This window comes from Heterodontus francisci, chromosome 2 (assembly GCF_036365525.1).
Source record: "Heterodontus francisci isolate sHetFra1 chromosome 2, sHetFra1.hap1, whole genome shotgun sequence".
In the NCBI taxonomy this organism is placed as follows: Eukaryota; Metazoa; Chordata; class Chondrichthyes; order Heterodontiformes; family Heterodontidae; genus Heterodontus; species Heterodontus francisci.
The window spans coordinates 214,397,382-214,419,838 of record NC_090372.1 but is presented as its reverse complement, the minus strand read 5'-3'; the positions used below and the strand labels follow the sequence as shown (position 1 = coordinate 214,419,838).

General features: G+C 41.9%; 1 protein-coding gene across 1 annotated transcript in view; it reads right to left on the bottom strand.

The window, feature by feature from the left end:
- recql4 (RecQ helicase-like 4) overlaps positions 1–22,457 on the bottom strand; it is a 79,488-nt gene that overhangs the window by 41,250 nt on the left and 15,781 nt on the right. Inside the window, exons 2-10 of the mRNA XM_068015737.1 lie at positions 21,862–21,979; positions 20,654–20,687; positions 17,608–17,738; positions 13,957–14,103; positions 11,872–13,133; positions 5,164–5,266; positions 4,531–4,654; positions 2,149–2,268; positions 1,211–1,363 (exon numbers count right to left, since the gene is read on the bottom strand). Of these exons, the coding sequence (XP_067871838.1) occupies positions 1,211–1,363; positions 2,149–2,268; positions 4,531–4,654; positions 5,164–5,266; positions 11,872–13,133; positions 13,957–14,103; positions 17,608–17,738; positions 20,654–20,687; positions 21,862–21,945 (2,158 nt within the window). The 5' untranslated portion in view covers positions 21,946–21,979. The remainder of the gene's footprint in view (positions 1–1,210; positions 1,364–2,148; positions 2,269–4,530; positions 4,655–5,163; positions 5,267–11,871; positions 13,134–13,956; positions 14,104–17,607; positions 17,739–20,653; positions 20,688–21,861; positions 21,980–22,457) is intronic.

Here is a 22,457-nt window from a genome sequence, read left to right as displayed (position 1 = left end):
AGGTTAGAAAATTAGGTTTTAAGCAAGTGAAGGAGGGGAGAGGGGGTTGGTGGGGAAGGAAACAAAAGGGAAGGTGTGCGATAGGGCAGAGGGCAGGAGAGATTAAATAACAAAGCTGTCCTGCAACAAAGGCAAAGAGCATGTTAATGCTTGTGGTGAAAGATAAAGCATTAGTCCAGAAAGAGTGTTAATGGCAGAATAATGAGCAGCTGTCTACATGAAGAACAGGCACATGGTTAAAAAATGGGAAAAAAGACTGAGCCTTGATTGTTTGTGTTTTGTAATAAAAAATTATTTTTCATTGTTATGATCCATAATACTGGCTCAGCAATTCAGATTTTTCTAATCAATAGTTTTCAGCATAAAAAATGCTCACTCCTCAAGTTGTCACTAAGTCACCTGAATGTTCTCTCACATACAGAGTGCGAGTTTGCTTCAATAAATGTTTTCTTCTCCCTAATTACAAACTCTGTATAAATTACATGGTTAAAAGAGGACAGAATATCCAGGGAAATCAGCAGAGGTTACCCTGCTCTCCTAATCCCTAGTGCAGAGACCAACTGACAAGGAGCACTGCGTATATTCTGATTTTAATGGAGTCGTGACCATTTCAAAATGCAGGTTTATTTATAAAACACAACTGAAGAGAAGATAAAAGGGCAGGGGATGTATCAGGAGAAGTAGACGAAGTAGAGGGTGGGAAGAGAACTTGCAAGTTCCACTGGGAAAAGTAGCCATTGGCAGGTCCTTTCTCCACAATACCCTGCCATACACCATCGTTCTGTCTGAGGGACTGAGGCCAGTTGTAGTGCAGCACTACTGCCATGTAAACCAGAGTGTGTGCTATTGTTGCTTCACGTTTTGTTTTTGAAGGGGGGTGGGAGACATTCATTCAGAAACTGTAACTAATTTCTTGAATTGTGTTACATTCCACTAGCTTCATCTAGTTGGTGGCTATGTACAGGAACAGTAGCATAACAGTTCTATGAAATAGTCAGAATATGCTTTAAATTAGTGCTATCCAGTTATAAGAATAAGCTAAGGCAGCCAGACAGCCAAGCACTACACGATGTAAACCATCAGCTGCATATTAACTGCAAAAATGATCCTTTTTCTGTGTTTATACAAGCTTCACATGGACTTTCTGGTGAGGAAAGCTTACATAGACTGCAGGGGGAAGGGGCTGCTGAGACTCAATTAGATGTCGTACCTATGACCTTTCCATCCTCTCCAAGTCTGTACAGAGGTTCCATGGGTGGTGGAGCTGCTGGCTGCTCAAATGTGGGATGAACAGTGTTCAGTAGGACCTCAGCAGCAGGCATTGGTTCAAGCTGTTCCCTTGTATCATCTGCAGCTGAGATACCTGCAAGGTGCGATACGAAGAACATTCTCCTGGTTACAGTAAGAACAAAAATTAAACATTATGTTTCTGGGTCACTGATTAAGGACCGTTTCACAGTCAGCAGCCCTAAATAGTAATGATATAAAAAAACACAACAGGGTCAATTTTAACTGCTTCTGCCTGGTGGGAAAGGAGCTTACAATTTACACTCCACCCAACTTTCCTTTCCATTGACATCAGAATAGTTAAAATTGACCCCAATGTTTCTCTACCACAGCACCTAAATTACAGGCATAGAAGAGAAACTTCAGGCAAATGATCCAAACAGGGTGGACTATGGAAAATTGGAAGATTTCCCAAGTGTCCCTGTGAATGGTTCTCTAATGCTGATTATCGACATCCTCCACTGCCAGGAAAAATCCCATGTCCAGTCCGCCCATGGATCCTGGAGAAGATTACTAATGTTTAGCTGTCCTCGCCACATTTGGAATGTGCCTTGAAATCCATTAATGTTTTAAATAGGAACGTCATTCATAGTACAACAGTACAAGTCTTGCTCTGTTACAAGCTGCAAGCAACCAACTACGAGCAATTAATGTGACTTTGTTAGTACTGATATCACTGAATTGGGTCAACAGGAGTCTCTTTCCCTCCAACGCGCTACAAAATGCAGTTTCACAAAGCTTTTTAATTTTCTTTTGCTCCACCCTCTTCCTTTACTTAGTATGGATTAAAAATAAAAATGCTTTTATTGAAAATTAAACGACTTTGTCTCGGTCAGCAGTCCCTCTACAGCATCCTCTTACCCCTTGCAGTGTCACACATGGATGTCAAACGTGCCACCTCTTCCAGGGTTGGTAATGGAGAAATGTCATTATCTGTCATCTCAGAAATTTCCACCTTCTCCTCAGTTACTGCTTTAAGTCCTGAGGGAAGGAATGACATAACCAGTGTTACTGCACTGTTCAGAGATATGATCTGATGTTAAACATCACTGCTACAATTTAAAATCTCCAGTCCAGAAATAGGCAATGACTTGCAACAGAGTTACAGCACTGTTAAAATCTGTCTAGACACAAGAGCGGCACAGTGGGCGGCACAGTGGCGCAGTGGTTAGCACCGCAGCTTCACAGCTCCAACGACCCGGGTTCGATTCTGGGTACTGCCTGTGCGGAGTTTGCAAGTTTTCCCTGTGACCGTGTGCGTTTCCACCGGGTGCTCCGGTTCCCTCCCACAGCCCAAGACTTGCAGGTTGATAGGTAAATTGGCCATTATAAATTGCCCCTAGTATAGGTAGGTGGTAGGGGAATTGAGGGAAGGTGGGGATGTGGCAGGAATATGGGATTAATGTAGGATTAGTATAAATGGGTGGTTGATGGTCGGCACAGACTCGGTGGGCCGAAGGGCCTGTTTCAGTGCTGTATCTCTAAATAAAAAAAATAAATAAGAGCTTATATTAGCTGGGGTTACTGTACTGTAAAATGTTCAGTCTAGAGATAAGGTATAACATTAATAAGTGTGGATTAGGGCTAGGGTTAAGGGCACTGCTGAGTTAAGAGGAAAGGAGCTTGTCTTGTGACTGGGGAGGGGATAGAACAGCTCTTTGTTATTACCGGCTATAGGCTAACATTAGAACACCTCCTGCCTCACTTTCTTGGGTCTCCGCCAGGCAGTAATCCGAACAATGAAAAGCCACTGAAAGGGCCTCAAATTATACTCAGTTCCTACAGATTGGAGCTTCTAACAACCTCTAAGCAGGGATTTTTTTTCTATATTAGTCCTGGGCCAGCAAGGAGGATTATTGAGTCTGAAGGCCAGTTAACTGCTGCTTTTAAAGAGTAGTCAGAAGGCTCTGAAGCCACTGGTCATTACCAGCAAATGTCATGGAGTCCTTCCCAATTTAGGGTGGACACGCATTCCAAGAAGAGTTCCAGCAAAGATAAAAGATTTTATAATAACCTGAATCTTGAAATATGGACGCGTGCAGGTTCATTCAGGCTAAACACATTTCTCCAGTTCACTACCCGAGTTACACAATGTAGGGCGGGGGAAAATGGAGGAGCTGACAGGTGGTTAGAGAAAAAAAAAAATCAGCCCCACAGTGTTTGGAACAAGTGTAGTGACTTCTTTCACAGCTCTTCCAGTTTTCTATAATTTAATATTTGAATTTGTTCAAGTCGGTTTCAAATGGTCACAGCGACTATATTCTTCTCCTCAGACTGCAAACCACACAACTGGGACTGCATGCATGAAAAATATGCTGCCACTAGGAATAAGATTTGTTTATATGACATGTTCCAGCATCCTTCACTCATTGGCAAGCTGCAAGAGCATGAGGAGCACTCACATTCCCATCTCACAAAGGGAAAAAATATATAGACACAAACTACTTCCACGTCCAGTTGCCAAATAGCATCCTTACTCCCACCTCCCCACCCAGAACAAATAAAAGACATTCAATCCAGATAAATTCCTATAAAATCTGGTTTACAGGTTACATCTCATGTCCTTTAAGTACAAGCAAGTAGCTAGTTGAGACCTGGATAACCCGTCTCTTGTTTGATTGCTGCTCAGGTTTATAGCTTCATCACTTTCTGCTAGCTTCGTTGGTTCCAACAAACACAAGCTTAGGCAGTCATAACACATCCCTAGCAGAATTGCTACTAAATTCACATTAGGGTGTCACCCCAGGGAGGCGTCCATCTAACCTGCACTACACCAATCACGTAAACTGCCTCTTGGCAACAAGTGATAACGTTTGTTCATAGGTGGCCTTAATTTTAACAGTCCCCCACCTGGCAGAAATCGGGGAGGGGCGAGAGAGGGGCAGGGGAAGTTACCTTCCCCTGATTCAGCTTCCTTCCTATTATCTCCCTATAAGCTGTTATTTTGAGCGAGTGAGCAGGACTCCTACTGGAAGGACACAGGCCCTCTTTTAAATATGAAGATTGGGTCCAATTATATCATCAGGATCTGACCTGAAATATACGGCAGTATCAAGTCCCGCATCAGGCAAAACATGCCCAAGGGTCATTGACTGCAGTCTCCTGCCGCTTGCTTGTGCTCCCGCCCGGCAGTCAGGCTGCCAACTGCGGCCCTCTCTTCATCCCTGTAAATATCGCCTTTGTGTTTTTAAAAGAGTTAAGTCAAACCTCTTCAAGCAGAACTTCATTGCTGTGTGCACTTACCCTGACCTCTGCAATTCTTTGCCCAGTGACCTGTTGCTCCACAGCGGAAACACACATCTCCATTCCTATTAAATCGACCACCACCAAAACGTTCCCCTTTCATCTGTAATTTCTGCTTCCAGACCTTTGGAAATCCATAACACCAGAAAGACGAACATTAGTGAACTATATAAAACACAATACACTGTGACATACAGGCTTGAGACTGATGTTTTTCTGGCAAACTGGTAGATATTTCATATAGTTAATTATGTCACCAAGTAAAGGTTCATTCCCCATGAGAAACATTGCAGTGATGTGATTGTTGCCTGAGATATAATCATTCAAATAACTCAAACATATGTTTTTTGGTAGACAGACCACATCACTGCCTGATGCTATCAACATTCAGGTCCTTGTCCATTTTAAAAACATCTGTCTAGTAATGTAATACTGCAGCATTCCAAATTGAAATATTAGTTACAGTCTAATGATGAAGAACAAAAATTTGGAACACAATTTGCATCGTTTCCAAATTTCCATATCAGTTTCCAGATTTCCATATCAGAAAAAAAAAATTACCTCAAAAGGGAGAATTTGCTACATCTACATTAATACAGGTTCTTCCGCAAAATGTCCATTCAAGTACAGTACCTGTTTGCGAAGATATGCTCCTCTTAACACCCCACCTTTGACATGTGATTTCTTCTTCAGGTTGACCCGCACAAAGTTTCCATCCTTTTTAGGTGGTGCGACTCTAAAACATTATAAGCACAGACAAAAATGGCAATGTCAGAGAAGACTGATCAATCAGGGCTCAATCTGACTACAGTGCAAAACTCCAGTTATCAACAGAAAATTTTTCTCAGTACATTTGCACTAATTACACTGGTTATTAGTTAATGCCTTGTGATCATCATGTGTAAATGACATGAACTGAATGAAGTGCCTGCACTGATCACTACCCTCTGGTACAAACCTGCCACAAAAGAAAGTCACCCCAGATTGTAAACATATTACTAAATGTAACTGCTACCAGGAGTGATTGAAGCAGTAGTTTAAGCAGACTTAGGATGAATATAGTGCTCAGAATTCACTGTTGAAAGTTAATGTTTGAGCCATGAAATTCGAGTTATAGCCCTGTAATCATATCCATTTATCGATTATGATATCCAGCAGCTCATGTATTACAAAAGCTGGGAAGATTAAGATTAGAGAAACAGAGTTCAAAAAGTCAACATCATTTAGGATGAAATTACTATAAACTTGGAAAGCAATGGACCAATCAGGTGCAGTCTGCATGATCTGCAAAAGCCCAGATGAAACTTGACTAATTTAACTTATTTTAGGAAATCACTTGGTTATCAATAAAGGTAACGATCATACATGAGTCACAATGTTAGAGCACCGATTATAGGCTGTTCAGCCCATCCATTCTAGGCTGCTGTTTCTCTCCATGAGCAGAGTTTAATTCCACTCTCCTTGCTCAAGTAACCACCGAACTTTTAAAAATAATTTATGGTCTTTGTTTCAACAGCTCGTGGCAGAAAATTCCACATTATGACCACAAAGAGAATTTTTCGAACCTCCCCTTTCTCACTTAGTGGTTACCTTAAATTTGCACCTCAATGTTAGTGAGCAGTATGAAATGTTTTGAGGAGGTAGAGTTAAAGATTGTTTTACTAGCTGTCAAATCAATAAAAAAATGGAACACATACTCAGATCATCACTAAAAGAACAATTTACACCTTTAACATAGTAAAAGATAGGCACTTGGAACGTAAATAAGAGAGAGAGAGAGATGTGGCTGAAAATACTCAGCAGGGGAGAGAAGAATTTGTTTTCCCATGTAAAGGTTTATTACAACATAATACTAATACCACTATTAAAAAGTAGAAAATATAAAATCATTTGAACAGAATTGGATAAATATTTGAAAAGAAGAAAATATAAAAAGGATGAAGGGAAAAAGCAGGAAAGTGGAATTAGAATAGCAAGCTCCAGCTGAACTCATGGAATGGACTAAATGACCACCTTCTGTGTTGTAATTCCCATGATTATTTGCAGTAAGTAGCATTGGTCAAAGACAAGACACTAAACTCTGTTTTGGTGTCAAACATCACTATCTGTAGAAGTTCATGAAAACTTACAGTAAACTTGTGGATTCAATGCAAGTGGAGCAGTTAAAGTCTGACCCTGGTGTATCTTTATCAGCTACCCCTCAGGGACATGATCCAGAAAACGGGGTCAGTGTCCATCGGTATGACACACAACTGTGCATCCTCACCCATTCCATCTGCTTGACAGGAATTAAGAAGTCAATGAGCTGAAGGGTGGAGGGAGGGTTTATTTTTTTATTCATTTGTAGGATGTGGGTATCTCTGGCCAGGCCAGCATTTATTGCCCATTCCTAATTGCCCTTCAACTGAGTGGCTTGCTAGGCCATTTCAGAGGGCCTTTCAGAGTCAACCACATTGCTGTGGGTCTGGAGTCACATGTAGGCCAGACCAGGTAAGGACAGCAGATTTCCTTCTCTAAAGGACATTAGTGAACCAGATGGGTTTTTACAACAATCGACAACGATTTCATGATCCTTAGACTAGCTTTTTAAATTCCAGATTTATAAATTGAATTCAAATTTCACCATCTGCCATGGTGGGATTTGAATCCATACCCCAGAGAATTAGCCTGGGCTCTGGATTACTAGTCCAGCCACATCACCACTACGCCACCATCTCCCTTGTGCGGAGGGAAGGGGGGGGGGGGCCCAAGGAGTGGGGGTGAAGGGAGGGGGAGGAGAACAAGAACATTTATGGAATCCCTCTCCAAATCACTTTGCTGTCATCTGTCCTAGAGTCAGAGTATCCTTTTCTTTGCTCCTGCTCTGAGATTTTCCCCATCTCCCACCTACTCAGCATCCCTGTATATGAGCCACACGATTTCTGAGCTTAGGATCCCAGCAGTTGAAGGCACATTATGGAGTGATGAAAATCAGGATTGTGCAAGAGACCAGAATTTACTCAACAAAAATTCTATAAATCTCCGTCTTGAAAGCTCCAATTTTCTCTGAATTCACAAACTTTTGGGAGAGAGTGAATTCGAGATTTCTATCCCTTGAACCAGAACACAATGTTATATTTATGAAATAGTGCTCCCGATGCTCAGGAACCTTTATAAATCCATATCTACTCCATACCTGGAGTAGTGTGTGCAGTTTTGTTCCCCTTACCCTAGGAAGGATATCATTGCAATACAGGGAGTGCAACGAAGGTTCACCAGAATTGTTCGCGGGATGGCGGGACTGTCTTATGAAGAAAGACTGGGGAAACTGGGCCTGTATTCTCTAGAGTTTCGAAAAATGAGAGGTGATCTCATTGAAACTTACAAAATACTTCAACTGATAGACAGGGTAGATGCAGCTGAGATGTTTCTCCTGGTTTTAGTTTAGATTTAGTTTAGAGATACAGCACTGAAACAGGCCCTTCGGCCCACCGAGTCTGTGCCGACCATCAACCACCCACTTTCACTAACCCTACACTAATTCCATATTCCTACCACATCCCCACCTGTTCCTGTATTTCCCTACCACCTACCTATACTAGGGGCAATTTATAATGACCAATTAACCTATCAACCTGCAAGTCTTTGGCATGTGGGAGGAAGCTGGAGCACCCGGAGGAAACCCACGCAGACACAGGGAGAACTTGCAAACTCCACACAGGCAGTACCCAGAATTGAACCCGGGTCGCTGGAGCTGTGAGGCTGTGGTGCTAACCACTGCGCCACTGTGGGGAGTCTAGAACCAGGGGACACAATTTGAAAGTATGGGGGAAGCCACTTAGGACCGAGATGAGGAGAAATTTCTTTACTCAGAGGGTTGTGAATCTTTGGAATTCTCTTTGGAAGCTCTGTCATTGAGTATGTTTAATGCAGAGATTGACAGATTTCTAAATACAAATGACATAAGGGGATATGAGGATAGTGTGGGGAAAAAGGCATTGAAGCAGATGATCAGCCATGATCATACTGAATGGCAAAGCAGGCTCAATGGGCTGAATGGTCTACTCCTGTTCCTATGTTCCTATATGTGGAGCCGATCTGTGCTTTTAAAAAAAAATGGATTCTATCACTACCACGTTCAGTCCTCTCCCTGCTGCACTCTTTTCAAAGGCATTCTTTAAAAAAGATAACACAAAATACAATGGTGTAATCCTTCTGGCCTGCCTGATCAGTATCTCCCCTTTACAGATTGCTTGTTTACTGCTAGATCAGTCTAATCCAAAGATAGCACTATTCAAACCTCCTGGATTCAAATTCTTTATTTTATCTAAAGGGTATTTTTTGTAAACTTTAAATAAAAATTAAGCTTATAAAACACTTTTTTCTACACGTAGAAGGGTTAGTGTAGTTTTAAAAAAGACAACATTTCCTTTGTTTAGCCTAAGCTTTACTTTAAAAGCAAAAAAATCTTCAATGATGTGTAACTTAAATCCAGGCAATCTTAGGAACAGATATATAAATAATAGCTCTAAAACCACTTGCATGGAATTCCTTATAAAATGCACCTGAAACTCTTATTAGATTACAGTCTTGCAATTATTTTTACATAGATGAGCCACATATACCTGGGTAATAAGCCTAACTTTAACAGGTTCTGTGCTACAGCGAATGTCCCACAGAATCGTTACAGCACAGGAGACCATTCGGCCCCTCGTGTCTGGCTGGCTCTCCGAAGGAGTTAATTACCTAGTGTCACTCTCTTGCCTTCTCCCGTAGCCCTCCACATTCTTCTTTTTCAGATAACAATCCAATTCCCTCTTGAATGTCTCGATAGAACCTGCCTCCACGACACTCTCAGGCAGTTTATTCCAGATCCTAAACACTTGCTGCGTGAAAAAGTTTTTCCTCGTATCACCATGCTTCTTTTGTCAATTACCTTAAATCTGTGCCCTCTTGTTCTCAATTCTTCCGCCAATGTGAAGAATTTTTCCCTACCTACTCTGTCCAGACTCATGATTTTGAATACCTCTATCAAATCTCCTCTTAATCTTCTCTTCTCCAAGGAAAACAGTCCCAACATCTTCAATCTATCTTCATAACTGAAGCTCTTCATCCCAGGAACCATTCTCATGAACTTTTTCTGCACTCTCTCCAATGCCTTCACATCTTTCCTAAAGTGTGGCACCCAGAACTGGACACAATATTCCAGTTGAGGCCGAACCAATGTTCTATGTAAGTTTAACATAACTTCCTTGCTCTTGTACGCTATGCCCCCTTTAATGAAGCTCAGGATGCTGTATGCTTTACTAACCACTCTCTCAACCTGTCCTGCCACCTTCAATGATTTATGCACATATACACCCAGGTCCCTCTGCTCCTGCACCCCGTTTAGAATTGCACCCTTTATTTTATATTGTCTCTCTGCGTTCTTCCTACCAAAACGAATCACTTCACACCTATCTGCATTAAATTTCATCGGTCACTTGTCTGCCCATTCCACCACAGTTCACAATGTTTCCAAGTTTCGTGTCATCTGCAAACTTTGAAATTGTGCCCTGTACACCAAGGTCTAGGTCATTAATATATATCAGAAAGAGCAAGAGTCCTAACAGCAATCCTTGTGGAACTCCACTACAAACCTTCCTCCAGTCCAAAAAACATCCAACCACTAACCTCTGTTTCCTGTCACTCAGCCAATTTCATATCCATGTTGCTACTGTCCCTTTTAATTCCATGAGCAATAACTTTGCTCACAAGTCTGTTGTGCAGCACTTTCTCAAATGCCTTTTGGAAGTCCATGTGCACCACATCAACAGCATTACCCTGATCAACCCTCTCTGTTACCCCATCCAGCAAGTTAGTTAAAAACTATTTGCCATTCATAAATTCATGCTGGCTTTCCCTAATTAATCCGCATTTGCCCAAGAGGTTATTAATTTTGTCCTGAATTACTGTTTTGAGTAGCTTCGCCACCACCGAGGTTAAACTGACTGGCCTGTAGTTGCTGGGCTTATCTTTACACCCTTTTTTGAACAAGAATGTAATATTTGCAATTCTCCAGTCCTCTGGTACCACCCCTGAATCCAAGGAAGACTGGAAAATTATGGCCAGTGCCTCTTCACTTTTCACTCCCACTTCCCTCAGTATCCTTGGATGCATCTCATCTGGTCCTGGTGCCTTCTCAACTTTAAGTGCAGACAGCCCATCCAATACCTCCTCCTTATCAATTTTAAACCCTTCAAGAGTCGGAATTATCTCCTCTCTCACCATGACCTGCGCAACATCTTCTGCATTGGTAACGACAGATGCAAAGTATTCATTTAATACCTCAGCCATGCCTCCATGCGTAAATCTGTGTTTTGGTCCTTAATCGGCCCCACTCCTCCTTTACGAATCTTTTACTATTAAAAAGTCTATAGAAGACTTTTGGATTCCCTTTTATATAAGCTGCCAGTCTCTTTTCATACTCTCTCTTTGCTTCTCTTATTTGCTTTTTCACTTCCCTCTGAACCTTTTATATTCAGCCAGGTTCTTGGTTGTATTATCCACCTGAAATCTGTCATAAGCACACTTTTTCATCATCTTAATCTCTACCTCTGTAGTATTAGATGAATATTCCATGAAATATTAATTAGATTTACGTAAGAGATGATAGTGGAGGGAACTACAGTGTAATGATGCAGCACACAAGCAGACTGTGCTGTGAAATATTGGGTTTGCTCATGTGATTTCCCACATGTTGTCTTTGTGAAATATACTGAGTGTTTACAGAAATCTGTTTGAAGGATTAAAGGCATTGAGAAAGCAAGTTAACCCATGCACCCTCTAGTGGATGATGCCAGGGTGCCAATGGAGGTGGAATCCGATTTAAAGATAGTGATAGGGAAACATCGCAATGGGAGAGGGCCAATTTAATAACCTCAAGTGGTCTTAGGTGCATTAATTTCAGATTGGTCTAAAGAAAGCGAAGAGACGGCCTGGAAGTTCACATCCAAAGAACATTCTCCATCCTCAAGTATACAATAGCATTCCCCACCTCTTTGACCATGCTTTTGATCATCTGACATTGTATTTCCTTTGAGGCTTGGTGCGATACTTTATTTTATGATGCTCTAGTAAAGGCCTTGGGGCGTTTAGTTATGTTAAAGACACAATATAAATATAAGTTGTTGTTTCCCTCAACTAGTGAAAGACAAGTGGCTCCATCTCAGTGCTTGGCCTAGAAATAGAGATGATAAAACTAAAACCAATGTAAGATTTTGTTCTGTTCAATTAAGTTATTTAAAAAAAATAGAAAGCAAGGTTAAATATACCTTTCTCACATATGTGGGATTTGATTGTTGGGTCAGTGTCTGTACATACCTCACTGCACTGCTCTTTCTAGCCTCTGAACTGAGACTCTCTTCTTCTACATCTCCATACAGATTCTCCCTCGGCATCTTAATTTTTGGTTTCTTCTTGCTGTCATTCACAGCAGGACTGCTTTCATCTCCCATAGATTTGGAAACAGCTTTGGGAGTTCGCCTCTTCTTCTGAGCTGAAGTAGTGTCTGAAGATTTGGTTGCTTTTCTACGTTTCTTGGTGTTGCCTTCAAGGTCTTCACAAGCTTCAGAATGCTCTTCAATGTCTGCTGTCAATTCTCTCTGTCTCTTTTTGCTGCTTGTCTTTGTATCTCCAGATCCTTTCCCAGGATTCAGCACTTCAACAAAAAGCTCACAATCAGCCTTTAACCCATAAAACTCTGCGTTGTCGCAAGTCTCCTGTGAAGAATCTTGGGAAAAAGAACTCTCTTCTGTGGTCACTGAGTCAGTATTTAACTGGCACTCCAGTCTACTTTTTATTGCATTTTCTATTTTCCCTGAACGGAGCTTTGTTTGGCAAGTATGAACATCTTGAAAATAATCATTCTCCGATTCTGCAGACTTTCCAGGATTGGTTACATAAATAGTGGAAACCAATGGTTCATCACATTTAGTTTTTAAAGGGACATCACCCAACAATGACAGTGTATCATCAGCTGCTGTAAAAGTACAATTCACTGTACAGGACCTTTTATTGACTGTAGGAAAAACATCACTTTGGTGCAGAAGCTTCTCACTGGCTACCTGTATTGTGTCATTTAAGCTTAGAGGCTTGTCATTGGCTTCTGACACAAAGTCACTGAAAGACAGAGATTTCCTATTAGGTGAAGGTTTCCTATAATCAGAATTAAAATCACATGTTCCACCATTTGTCCCACTGGCTAGTAGTGAACAACTGCCAGAAATGGGCAACTCAGTATCTGCCTGTATTCTCCCCTGGCATCTGTCTAACCAGCCAAGATCAATTGAGGATATACTTCTTGCCACACTCTGCTGCAATTGTTGTAATTTATTTACAGATTGGGGAGTCCGTGCCTGAGCTAGGAGCACCTTTGATGGAGTAATACCCTTCATGGTTGCGTGCAGAAATTCCAGTTGGTCAAACCCATCATGAGATTCTTTGGTTGCAGGCTGCAGATTTTGTGAAGGTTTGGGGGCGACAGGATTTGTCCCAACAACTCGGTTGATTTCCCCATCCTTGATCTCTTTGGACACCCGTGGCCTTCTTGGCATCAATGATTTACGGAGACAAATTGGCTTTTCCTTTCAAAAAAATAAAATTTGTAAAAGATACCTGCTGTTTGCTTTCATCTTTTATTTGTTTAGCTGTTACAAATTCAAAACATTTAACAACCAAGTTGCTAAGACTATTAAACATCATTTAAAAATAAAACACACAGACTTTGCAGCTCCTATGCCCAGCATTGTTACACTTTCACAATTCCTAGAAGCTACAAGGCAGAAGCAGGCCAAATGGCCCATCAACTGGTGTTTTTCTTCGACACAAGTCACTCAGTCTGATCTTACTTTCTTGTTCCCTCCCTATCCCCCTTAATGTTCCTCTTTATCAAGCAACTATTTAATTCCCGTTTAGAAGAATTTATAGTCTCTGCATCAACAATGTTTTGTGACAGAGATTTCCACATTCCAACCACCCACTTTGTAAAGATATTTTTCAAACTTCCTCTTTAGTTCCTTTATTGAGGTCCTGATCTAGGCCATGGTATCAGGTAAACACAGCATCCGTCGCTAACATGCTCGACAGAGACAGGCACAGAACAGCTACGACTGAAGTTGGTAACCTCCTTAGTCGGGCAGGATGTATGGCATGGTGAGGTCCCCCAATAGGTGTCCAGTTACCCACAAAAGAAGTGTGTCTGTATTGACATTAAACAAGGCTGGGTTTGGTCTTAACTGTACTAAGATCCCAACATTTAGCATCAGGATTTATGTAATGACCACTGAGCTGAGGTTAGGGCAGGAGACTGGTACCTAGGAATCACATCCCAACAAGCCAACACCTTCAAGTTGGGCAGGGTGGGGCAGGGGGTGCAGGGAGGATAAGAAAAAGGAAAAAAACGCTTGCCTTTCCTGATGCTCCAAGTTTCTCCTTCAATTTCATTCCATAGTACTGAGCTGATGCTTTGAGGGCACTGTGCTCCTTCGACGCGAGTTCCTGAACATTTCTGTTCTGACGATTAAGATGCGATCCCCAAATATCATATTCAGAAGTCTGGAAACACAACTCAGCTGATTATATTTTTTTCCAAACTAGATTTCCACCTCAGCTACAGCCTGTCTTAAAAGATAACCAATAAGTGGTTGGAAAGATATGCAGCATCTGGCAATGGAAGGCTCTCATTAGCCAACCAATCACAGGTTAAATCATTTTCAGTAATATAGAAGCAAAATACTGCAGGTGCTGGAAATCTGAAATAAAAACAAGAAATGCTGGAAATACTCAGCAGGTCTGGCAGCATCTGTAGAGAGAGAAGCAGAGTTAATGCTTCAGGTCAGTGACCCTTCTTCAGAACATTTTCAGGTTGCAATTACTGTAATACCCAGTGTATAAGTCATATCTTAACCGTGATTTTACAGACAGTGAACCTGCATTAAGATTTGATTCATGCACCAGGCAGTCAAGTGTAAAAGTTGCTGTGCGAAAAACAGACGAGATCTAATGACAACTGTAATGTGTTTGTTTAAGTCTCCTTTTCAATTCTTGTTTGAGTTTTACTCGTTAGAACATCTGAATTATTCTACAATCCCCTGCCCCCTGAAAAACAAGCATTTCTTTTTCAAAATCTCCATTCCTGGCATTTGCCTCACAGCTCCAGCGACCCGGGTTCAATTCTGGGTACTGCCTGTGTGGAATTTGCAAGTTCTCTCTGCGTTTGCGTGGGTTTCCTCCGGGTGCTCCGGTTTCCTCCCACATGCCAAAGACTTGCAGATTGATAGGTAAATTGGCCATTACAAATTGCCCCTAGTATAGGTAGGTGATAGGGAAATATAGGGACAGGTGGGGATGTGGTAGGAATATGGAATTAGTGTAGGATTAGTATAAATGGGTGGTTGATGGTCGGCACAGACTCGGTGGGCCGAAGGGCCTGTTTCAGTGCTGGATCTCTAACTAATTTCAAATGCATCACTTGGCAGGAGTGTGTATGTATGCTGTTAATTCAGCAACATTCATGTTACTGGATTGAAACGTGAATGTATTGTATTATCAGAACCAGCTGGTAAAAACAAACACTTTTAATGTGGACACCATTAACTCACAGAAATCTCGGGTGGAAGCTGCAATATGCAGTCCACCGCTCAAATGATTTTTCTGAAACTACTTTTTCCTGACATACATCCTCTGCTTATCCAATCCTTCAGTTTTTTGCTCTGCTGATCCTGTGTCCTGGTGCACTTTATTGCAGCAGTACCAAAGGTGCATTTCACTCCTTTTAACGATTCATTTGGTTTAATTTCATTTTATAGACTTCAGTGAATTCAGAAGAAAATCTAACTTGCCAGCTGTTAAGGAACATTTTTCTAGTGTTCTATCTACAATGTTTTCCTTTGAGCCTTTGCATCACTCTCCAAATTTGCAACGATGCTCATCTGTCAGTTTGGCGTCCCACTCACTTCAGAGCCAGAATGTTCTGGGTTCAACACTCCAGTGTCGAACAGAGGCAATAATGCAATGCTGAAGGTGCTGTCAGTTAGATCAGACATGAAACTGAGGTCGCATGCGTCAGCTGTAGTTATTTAACATTATTTAAAGAACAGGAAATTGTCCAGTTGTGCCTTGACCAACATTCCTCCCCTCAACCAGTATCACGAAAATATTGATTGATCAATCATTTTATTGACATGGGATTTTGCCACTGGAGAAGGGTTGCTGCGTGACATAGGAACAAGAGTAGGCCATTCAGCACCCCCCAGCCCTGTTCCACCATTCAGTTATATCAAGATTGATCTGTATCTTAACTCCATTTATCCAACTTGGTTGCATAACCCATAATATCTTTTGTCCAATAAAAATCGATCAATCTCACATTTGAAATTTTCAATTGACCCCTAGATTCAACAACTTTTTGGGGGGTAAGAGAGTTTCAGATTTCCACTACCCTTTGTATGAACTGCTTCCTGACATCACCCTTGAACAGCCTGGCTCTAATTTTAAAATTATTTCCCCCATCAGAGGAAATATTTTCTCTCTATCTGCCCTACCAACTCCTCTATTCGTGTGAACTTCAAAAAGCCATCAACTTTTAAAGTGATTTGATGCATCTCTGGTCCATCACTCGGATGGAGAAAACACACTGGTAGCTTAAACCTTCCTTATTAAAAAAGGGACATAAAAGCCAAATTCAAGAGACTGTAGTGTTTTGCAACTGCAATTGCATTGTGTACTCTAGAGGCTGCTGTAGAACACACATGCGACAGAATAAAAGAGAAGCCTTTATGTTCAGCTGCTGCAGCCTTTGTCTCTGTTTTTGCCTCATACATTATATACTAAACTCGGCTAGACTTCACTCAAGTCCCGAGGACATCACAAGACACCACAAATCAGATAAAACTCCTGTATAAAAAAAAAATACATTCTAATCTTGTTGGCTGAGAGGCATGATCAATTGGTTCACTTCAGTTGTCCCTTTTTAATGTCACAGCCCATCCTGCTACTAAGTCACAATATTCTGTCATTCTTAATCTGGTCACTTAGAGACACACAAGAGCGACTAGATCATCATCTTCTTTGGCCTCCTTGTCTCGAGAGACAATGGGTAAGCGCCTGGAGGTGGTCAGTGGTTTGTGAAGCAGCGCCTGGAATGGCTATAGAGGCCAATTCTAGAGTGACAGACTTTTCCACAGGTGCTGCAGATAAAAGTGGTTGTCGGGGCTGTTACACAGTTGGCTCTCTCCTTGCACTTCTGTCTTTTTTCCTGCCAACTGCTGCTAAGTCTCTTCGACTCGCCACACTTTAGCCCCGCCTTTATGGCTGCCCGCCAGCTCTGACGATCACTGGCAACTGACTCCCACGACTTGAGATCAATGTCACAGGACTTCATGCCGCGTTTGCAGACGTCTTTAAAGCAGAGACATGGACGGCCGGTGGGTCTGATACCAATGACGAGCTCGCTGTACAATGTGTCTTTGGGGTTTCTGCCATCTTCCATGCGGCTCACATGGCCAAGCCATCTCAAGCGCCGCTGACTCAGTAGGGTGTATATGCTGGGGTGTATATGTTGGCTGCCGCGAGGACTTCTGTGTTGGAGAAACGGTCCTGCCACCTGATGCCAAGGATTCTCTGGAGGCAGCGAAACTTGAAATAATTGAGACGTCGCTCTTGGCTCCAGGCCTCGCTGCTGTAGAGCAAGGTACTGAGGACACGGGCTTGATACACTCGGACATAGCAGTGGAAGCCTTTCCCAAGCGCTTGTTGATTTCTGCATCGAGAGACAGGTTACTGGTGATAGTTGAGCCTAGGTAGGTGAACTCTTGAACCACTTGCAGAGCGTGGTCGCCGATATTGATGGATGGAGCATTTCTGACGTCCTGTCCCATGATGTTCATTTTCTTGAGGCTGATGGTTAGGCCAAATTCGTTGCAGGCAGCCGCAATCCAGTTGACGAGTCTCTGCAGACACTCTTCATCTAGATCATAACTGTGCACAAAATTCTAAACAAAGAAAAATTATGGAAACAGAGCCAGAGAAAACAGACATGATTCAGAAAACTAGACTTACCTTCTGCTTCTCCTTATCTTGGCTAGTTTTCAGCGAGGGTTTCGTCCCAGTATCTGAGTGTACAATTTGATTGTTCTCTGTAGCGTGTCCCTCCCTAGTTTGCTTGATAGCTCTGTACTCTCTGTACAATTCTGTGAATTCAGAAAACACAAATTATCAGTATGGTCTGGTGGCTTAATCTATTACACAATTACTATGGTTATGAATCTTTGGAATTCTCTACCCCAGAGGGTTGTGGATGCTCCATCGTTGAATACATTTAAGGCTGAGATAGACAGACTTTTGATCTCTCACGGAGTCATAGAGTTATACAGCACAGAAACAGGCCCTTCAGCCCATCGTGTCTGTGCCGGCCGTCAAGCGCCTAACTATTCTAGTCCCATTTTCCAGCACGTGGCCTGTAGCCTTGTATGCTATGGCGTTTCAAGTGCTCATCTAAATACTTCTTAAATGTTGTGGGGGTTCCTGCCTCTACCACCCCTTCAGGCAGTGTGTTCCAGATTCCAACCACCCTCTGGGTGAAATATTTTCCCCTCAAATCCCCTCTAAACCTCCTGCCCCTTACCTTAAATCTATGCCCCTGGTTATTGACCCCTCCACTAAAGGAAAAAGTCTCTTCCTATCTAACCTATCAATGCCCCTCATAATTTTGTATACCTCAATCATATCTCCCTTCAGCCTTCTCTGTCCTAAGGAAAATAACCCTAGCCTGTCCAGTCTCTCTTCATAGCTGAAATGCTCCAGCCCAGGCAACATCCTGGTGAATCTCCTCTGCACCCTCTCCAGTACAATCACATCCTTCCTATAGTGTGGTGCCCAGAACTGTACACAGTACTTCAGCTGTGGCCTAACTAACGTTTTGTACAGCTCCATCATAACCTCCCTGCTCTTATATTCTATGCCTTGGCTAATAAAGGCAAGTATCCCATATGCCTTCCTAACCACCTTATCTACCTGTGCTGCTGCCTTCAGTGATCTATGGACAAGTACACCAAGGTCCCTCTGACCTTCTGTACTTCCTAGGGTCCTACCATCCATTGTATATTCCCTTGCCTTGTTAGTCCTCTGAAAATGCATCTCCTCACACTTCTCAGGATTAAATTCCATTTACAACTGCTCTGCCCATCTTACCAGCCCATCTACATCTTCCTGTAATCTAAGGCTTTCCTCCTCACTATTTACAACACCAATTTTCGTGCCATCTGTGAACTTACTTATCATACCTCCTATATTCACGTCTAAATCATTAATGTACACTACAGTGAAGGGATAAGGGGAGCAGATGGAAAAGTGGAGTTGAAGCCTAAGATAAGCCATGATCATATTGAATGGTGAAGCAGGCTCAACGGGTCATATGGTCTACTCCTGCTCCTATTTCTTTGTTCTTGTGTACACACTACCATTATTAAAAAAGACAGATAAGCCAAATTCAAGTCAGCTTAGAAAATTAGACAAAATTCCTGAAATAACCAAAAGTACTGTATTAGGATTTGTAGAAAGATAGTTAAGATGGTGAATGAACACATGGTATTGTACTGAGCCAAATGGACCAGGAGTCTTGGGTCAAATTTTTCACCTTTATAGAGGTAAGTGATTTTAACCCCTGTGACAATGGGATGCAAGAGTTGACTTCAATTTCCCTGGACAGAGAATGAGGGAACTAGAAAAAGACAGAGTTCTTACTCCTGATCGCCATCATCCAGTGACCTCTGCTGGAAGTGTACATTTATAGATGTCAAGTAAAAACAAGATCAAGGTCACCTGTAATGAACCCTATGGTTGTGTAACCCAATAACATTCAATGCTTAGACTCATAACTGAATAATGGTCCTGGAGGGTTGGCCACCACCCAGCATCATTGCAACCATTCCTAAATAAGCATAAGTTAGCACTTTCAGGAAAGACCAGGAACTGGATGGGTTTCAGGAGGGCGGGTTGTGGGCTTTTGAGGGGGGAATCACGGGCATCAGGAAAAGGAGAGATTGGGAATACTTAAACATCTGCAGGGTTTACAATGTGGATATCATCATGTGGAAATGTGTGAATTGGTGCTCACAATTCCCCTATACCTTGACATCACCAAGATTGCAAGCCAAGCAGATAAAGGAAGAAGTGGGATTGTTGTCAAGCCGCTCTCTTGCATTTCCTACTAACTGTCTTCCGTATTGGCATATGCCTAGGACCTACTCATTCACTCTCTTGGTTGGATCAGGTATATATAGCAGGGGAAGAACAAACATGATCAGAGTCAAAACTTCCTTAGGTTTAATGCATCAGAACTGAAGCCATCTTCTTCAGCTCCCTCAAACACACACATGCTTCCTGCTCAATCTGCCCGTTTCCCCAGCTACAACCTCAGTTTAGCCCAGAACTACAAGAGGCACACCAAACTGCTTTCAAATTTGCGACATTGGACCCCTCCACCCTTACCTCTCTACTTCCACTACAGAAACCTCCATCCACATGGTTACCACCTCACAGCTGGACTTCTCTAATACTCTCCTTCCTGGCTTTGCTGTTTCTACCATTCATAAGCTCCAGCTCATCCAAACTGTCCCCAGCCACAATCAATCCCACATTCTCATCACTCCTATCCTCGCCAAATTCCAATGGCTTCTCATGTCCTTGTTGTACCCTCATTGCCTTACCACCTCCCTCCCTTCTTTAATACCTCCTCTTCCTTCCTTCCCCTTTGTGGCCCAATAACTGCCCATAAAGCAACCTCAGGCTTGAATATATATTGAGCACCACAATTAAGTTATTGTGTATGAAGCAACACAATACACTAATGAGGACTCTTGCTTTCAGTGACAAAAAACAAGCGAGCAGAATGACATAAAAGAAGAAAACAGAAAAAGCTGCAAGGAGAAATATCACAGGCGGAATTTACTCCAGTTATGTGCTGCATGCATTCTTCCCTCTCCCCAGATTCTGTAAAGAAAGATTCCATTTATTTTCCATAACCACTCCCCACCCCGTCCCATCCACTCCCAACAAAAACCTCTGAATTAAGGAAACACCACAGATTTTTCCATTCATTACTTACTTTGTATCTCCTCTGAAGCACAGGCCACATCCACCTGAATGAGGGGAAAATTGAGGAAAAGTAAGTTTTCTGAACAGTTACGTGCATGTATTAGTGTACAGAAGCACCTTCATCACACATATTCCACCACAAAATAAAAAGACTATACTTGGAAATCATACTTTATAACCTGCGGCTACCTGAAGCTATGGCAACTGTACATTGCATTAGCTAGATCTGTCATTCTGGTCCATCACATATTGCTTTCCCTCCACAGAAATGAATACCAACAATCATTACACAGAGTGTCACAGTTTTAAAATATTGTGAATGGTCTGTAAGTTTGATCTGTAAGATGACACCAAACTAGTGATGCAGCTAAGTGTAAAAACACTAGGTAAAAAGTTTAGGTAAAAGAAAGAAAAATTTTGAATACATATTAAAAACAGTAATGTGCTTGAAATAACAGTGCAGAAACGATATGGACAGGTCACTAAAACGGCTCACATGCAGTCCAAAAGGAAAAGGGGATGCACAGGCAAGGGTATAACTTAGAAGTCAAAAGTATTTTTTGCAGTTGTATCGGGCCTTGCTGAGATCGCATGTGGAGTACTGTGCAGTTCTGCACTCAATTTTGGTCTCCACATTACAGGATGATGTAGTTATTCAAGGAAGTTCCAAGGAGCACTACAGAACTGGCTCCTGAATTTGCCCAGTGTCCTGGCCAATATTTATCCCTCAATCAACATTACAATCTGGTTATTGTTGCATTGCTGTTTGTGGGAATTGGCTGTAAAGTCATCAGGGACATCTTTTGGGTGTGAAAAGTTCTATATAAAATCAAGCCTTATTTTGTTTTTTGAAGTTTCACAGGTCGGCGCAACATCGAGGGCCGAAGGGCCTGTACTGCGCTGTAATGTTCTAAATTCTAAATTCTAAATTCTAAGACTGAGATATGCAGAAAGATCATTTACCTTGGAATGTCACTTTGTTCAAAAGAGGAAAATAATGGGGAGGAATATTTGATAAACACCATTAATGTTTAGTGGTATAGATGAATTAGGTCCAGGAAATTTCTGTCAAGCACAGAACTGAAGGACTAGGGGAATATGTTTAGTGTTAAAGGTTTCAAAAGATAAGAAAGTCAGGCACATATTTTCATTACAAGAGTGATGGAAATATGGAAAACCAGCTGGCATGGGATCAGAAACTATGTACTCAATGCCTACCTTATTTGGCTTCCGTCTGTGTTCCTGAAAGAACGAAGTCTCCCAGTTCTTCAGCACAACTTTTAATTCATTGTATCGATCCATCTCCCACTGGTTTCTCTCAATCTTTTGTACGTCTCTACAAGGGAGGAAAAGTCAAATCAAATGGCTTTTTTTCCCCTTATGAGACACTTTTGGGAAACTCAGAAGTGGGAAATGGCAAATTTAGCATGAGATGGTTAAAAAAAAATCTTTTACAACTCACAATCATATAGGTGCCCCAATGACTGACTGGGTGTATGTGACGTGCATCGTGCTAATTCATATACACTACAAGGTTTTGCAGATTTACGTGATCTCACTTAAGGGGACTGTACTGGCTCTACGCTTGGACTCAGCAACCTTAATATGTCACTGGGGTGGGGGCGGGGAGGACAAAAAAAAGCCAGAATTCCTGCCCCGGGACTGCATTGATCCCAACTCACTACAAATATCTGATATATTATTTAATCACCCATCAATGACCCAGTCAACTCCTGATCTTCCCTCTACCATCAATCCCCTCTTCCATTACCACCCATTCACTCACTTCCCAAAAGGGTCAGATCATCCCCCTG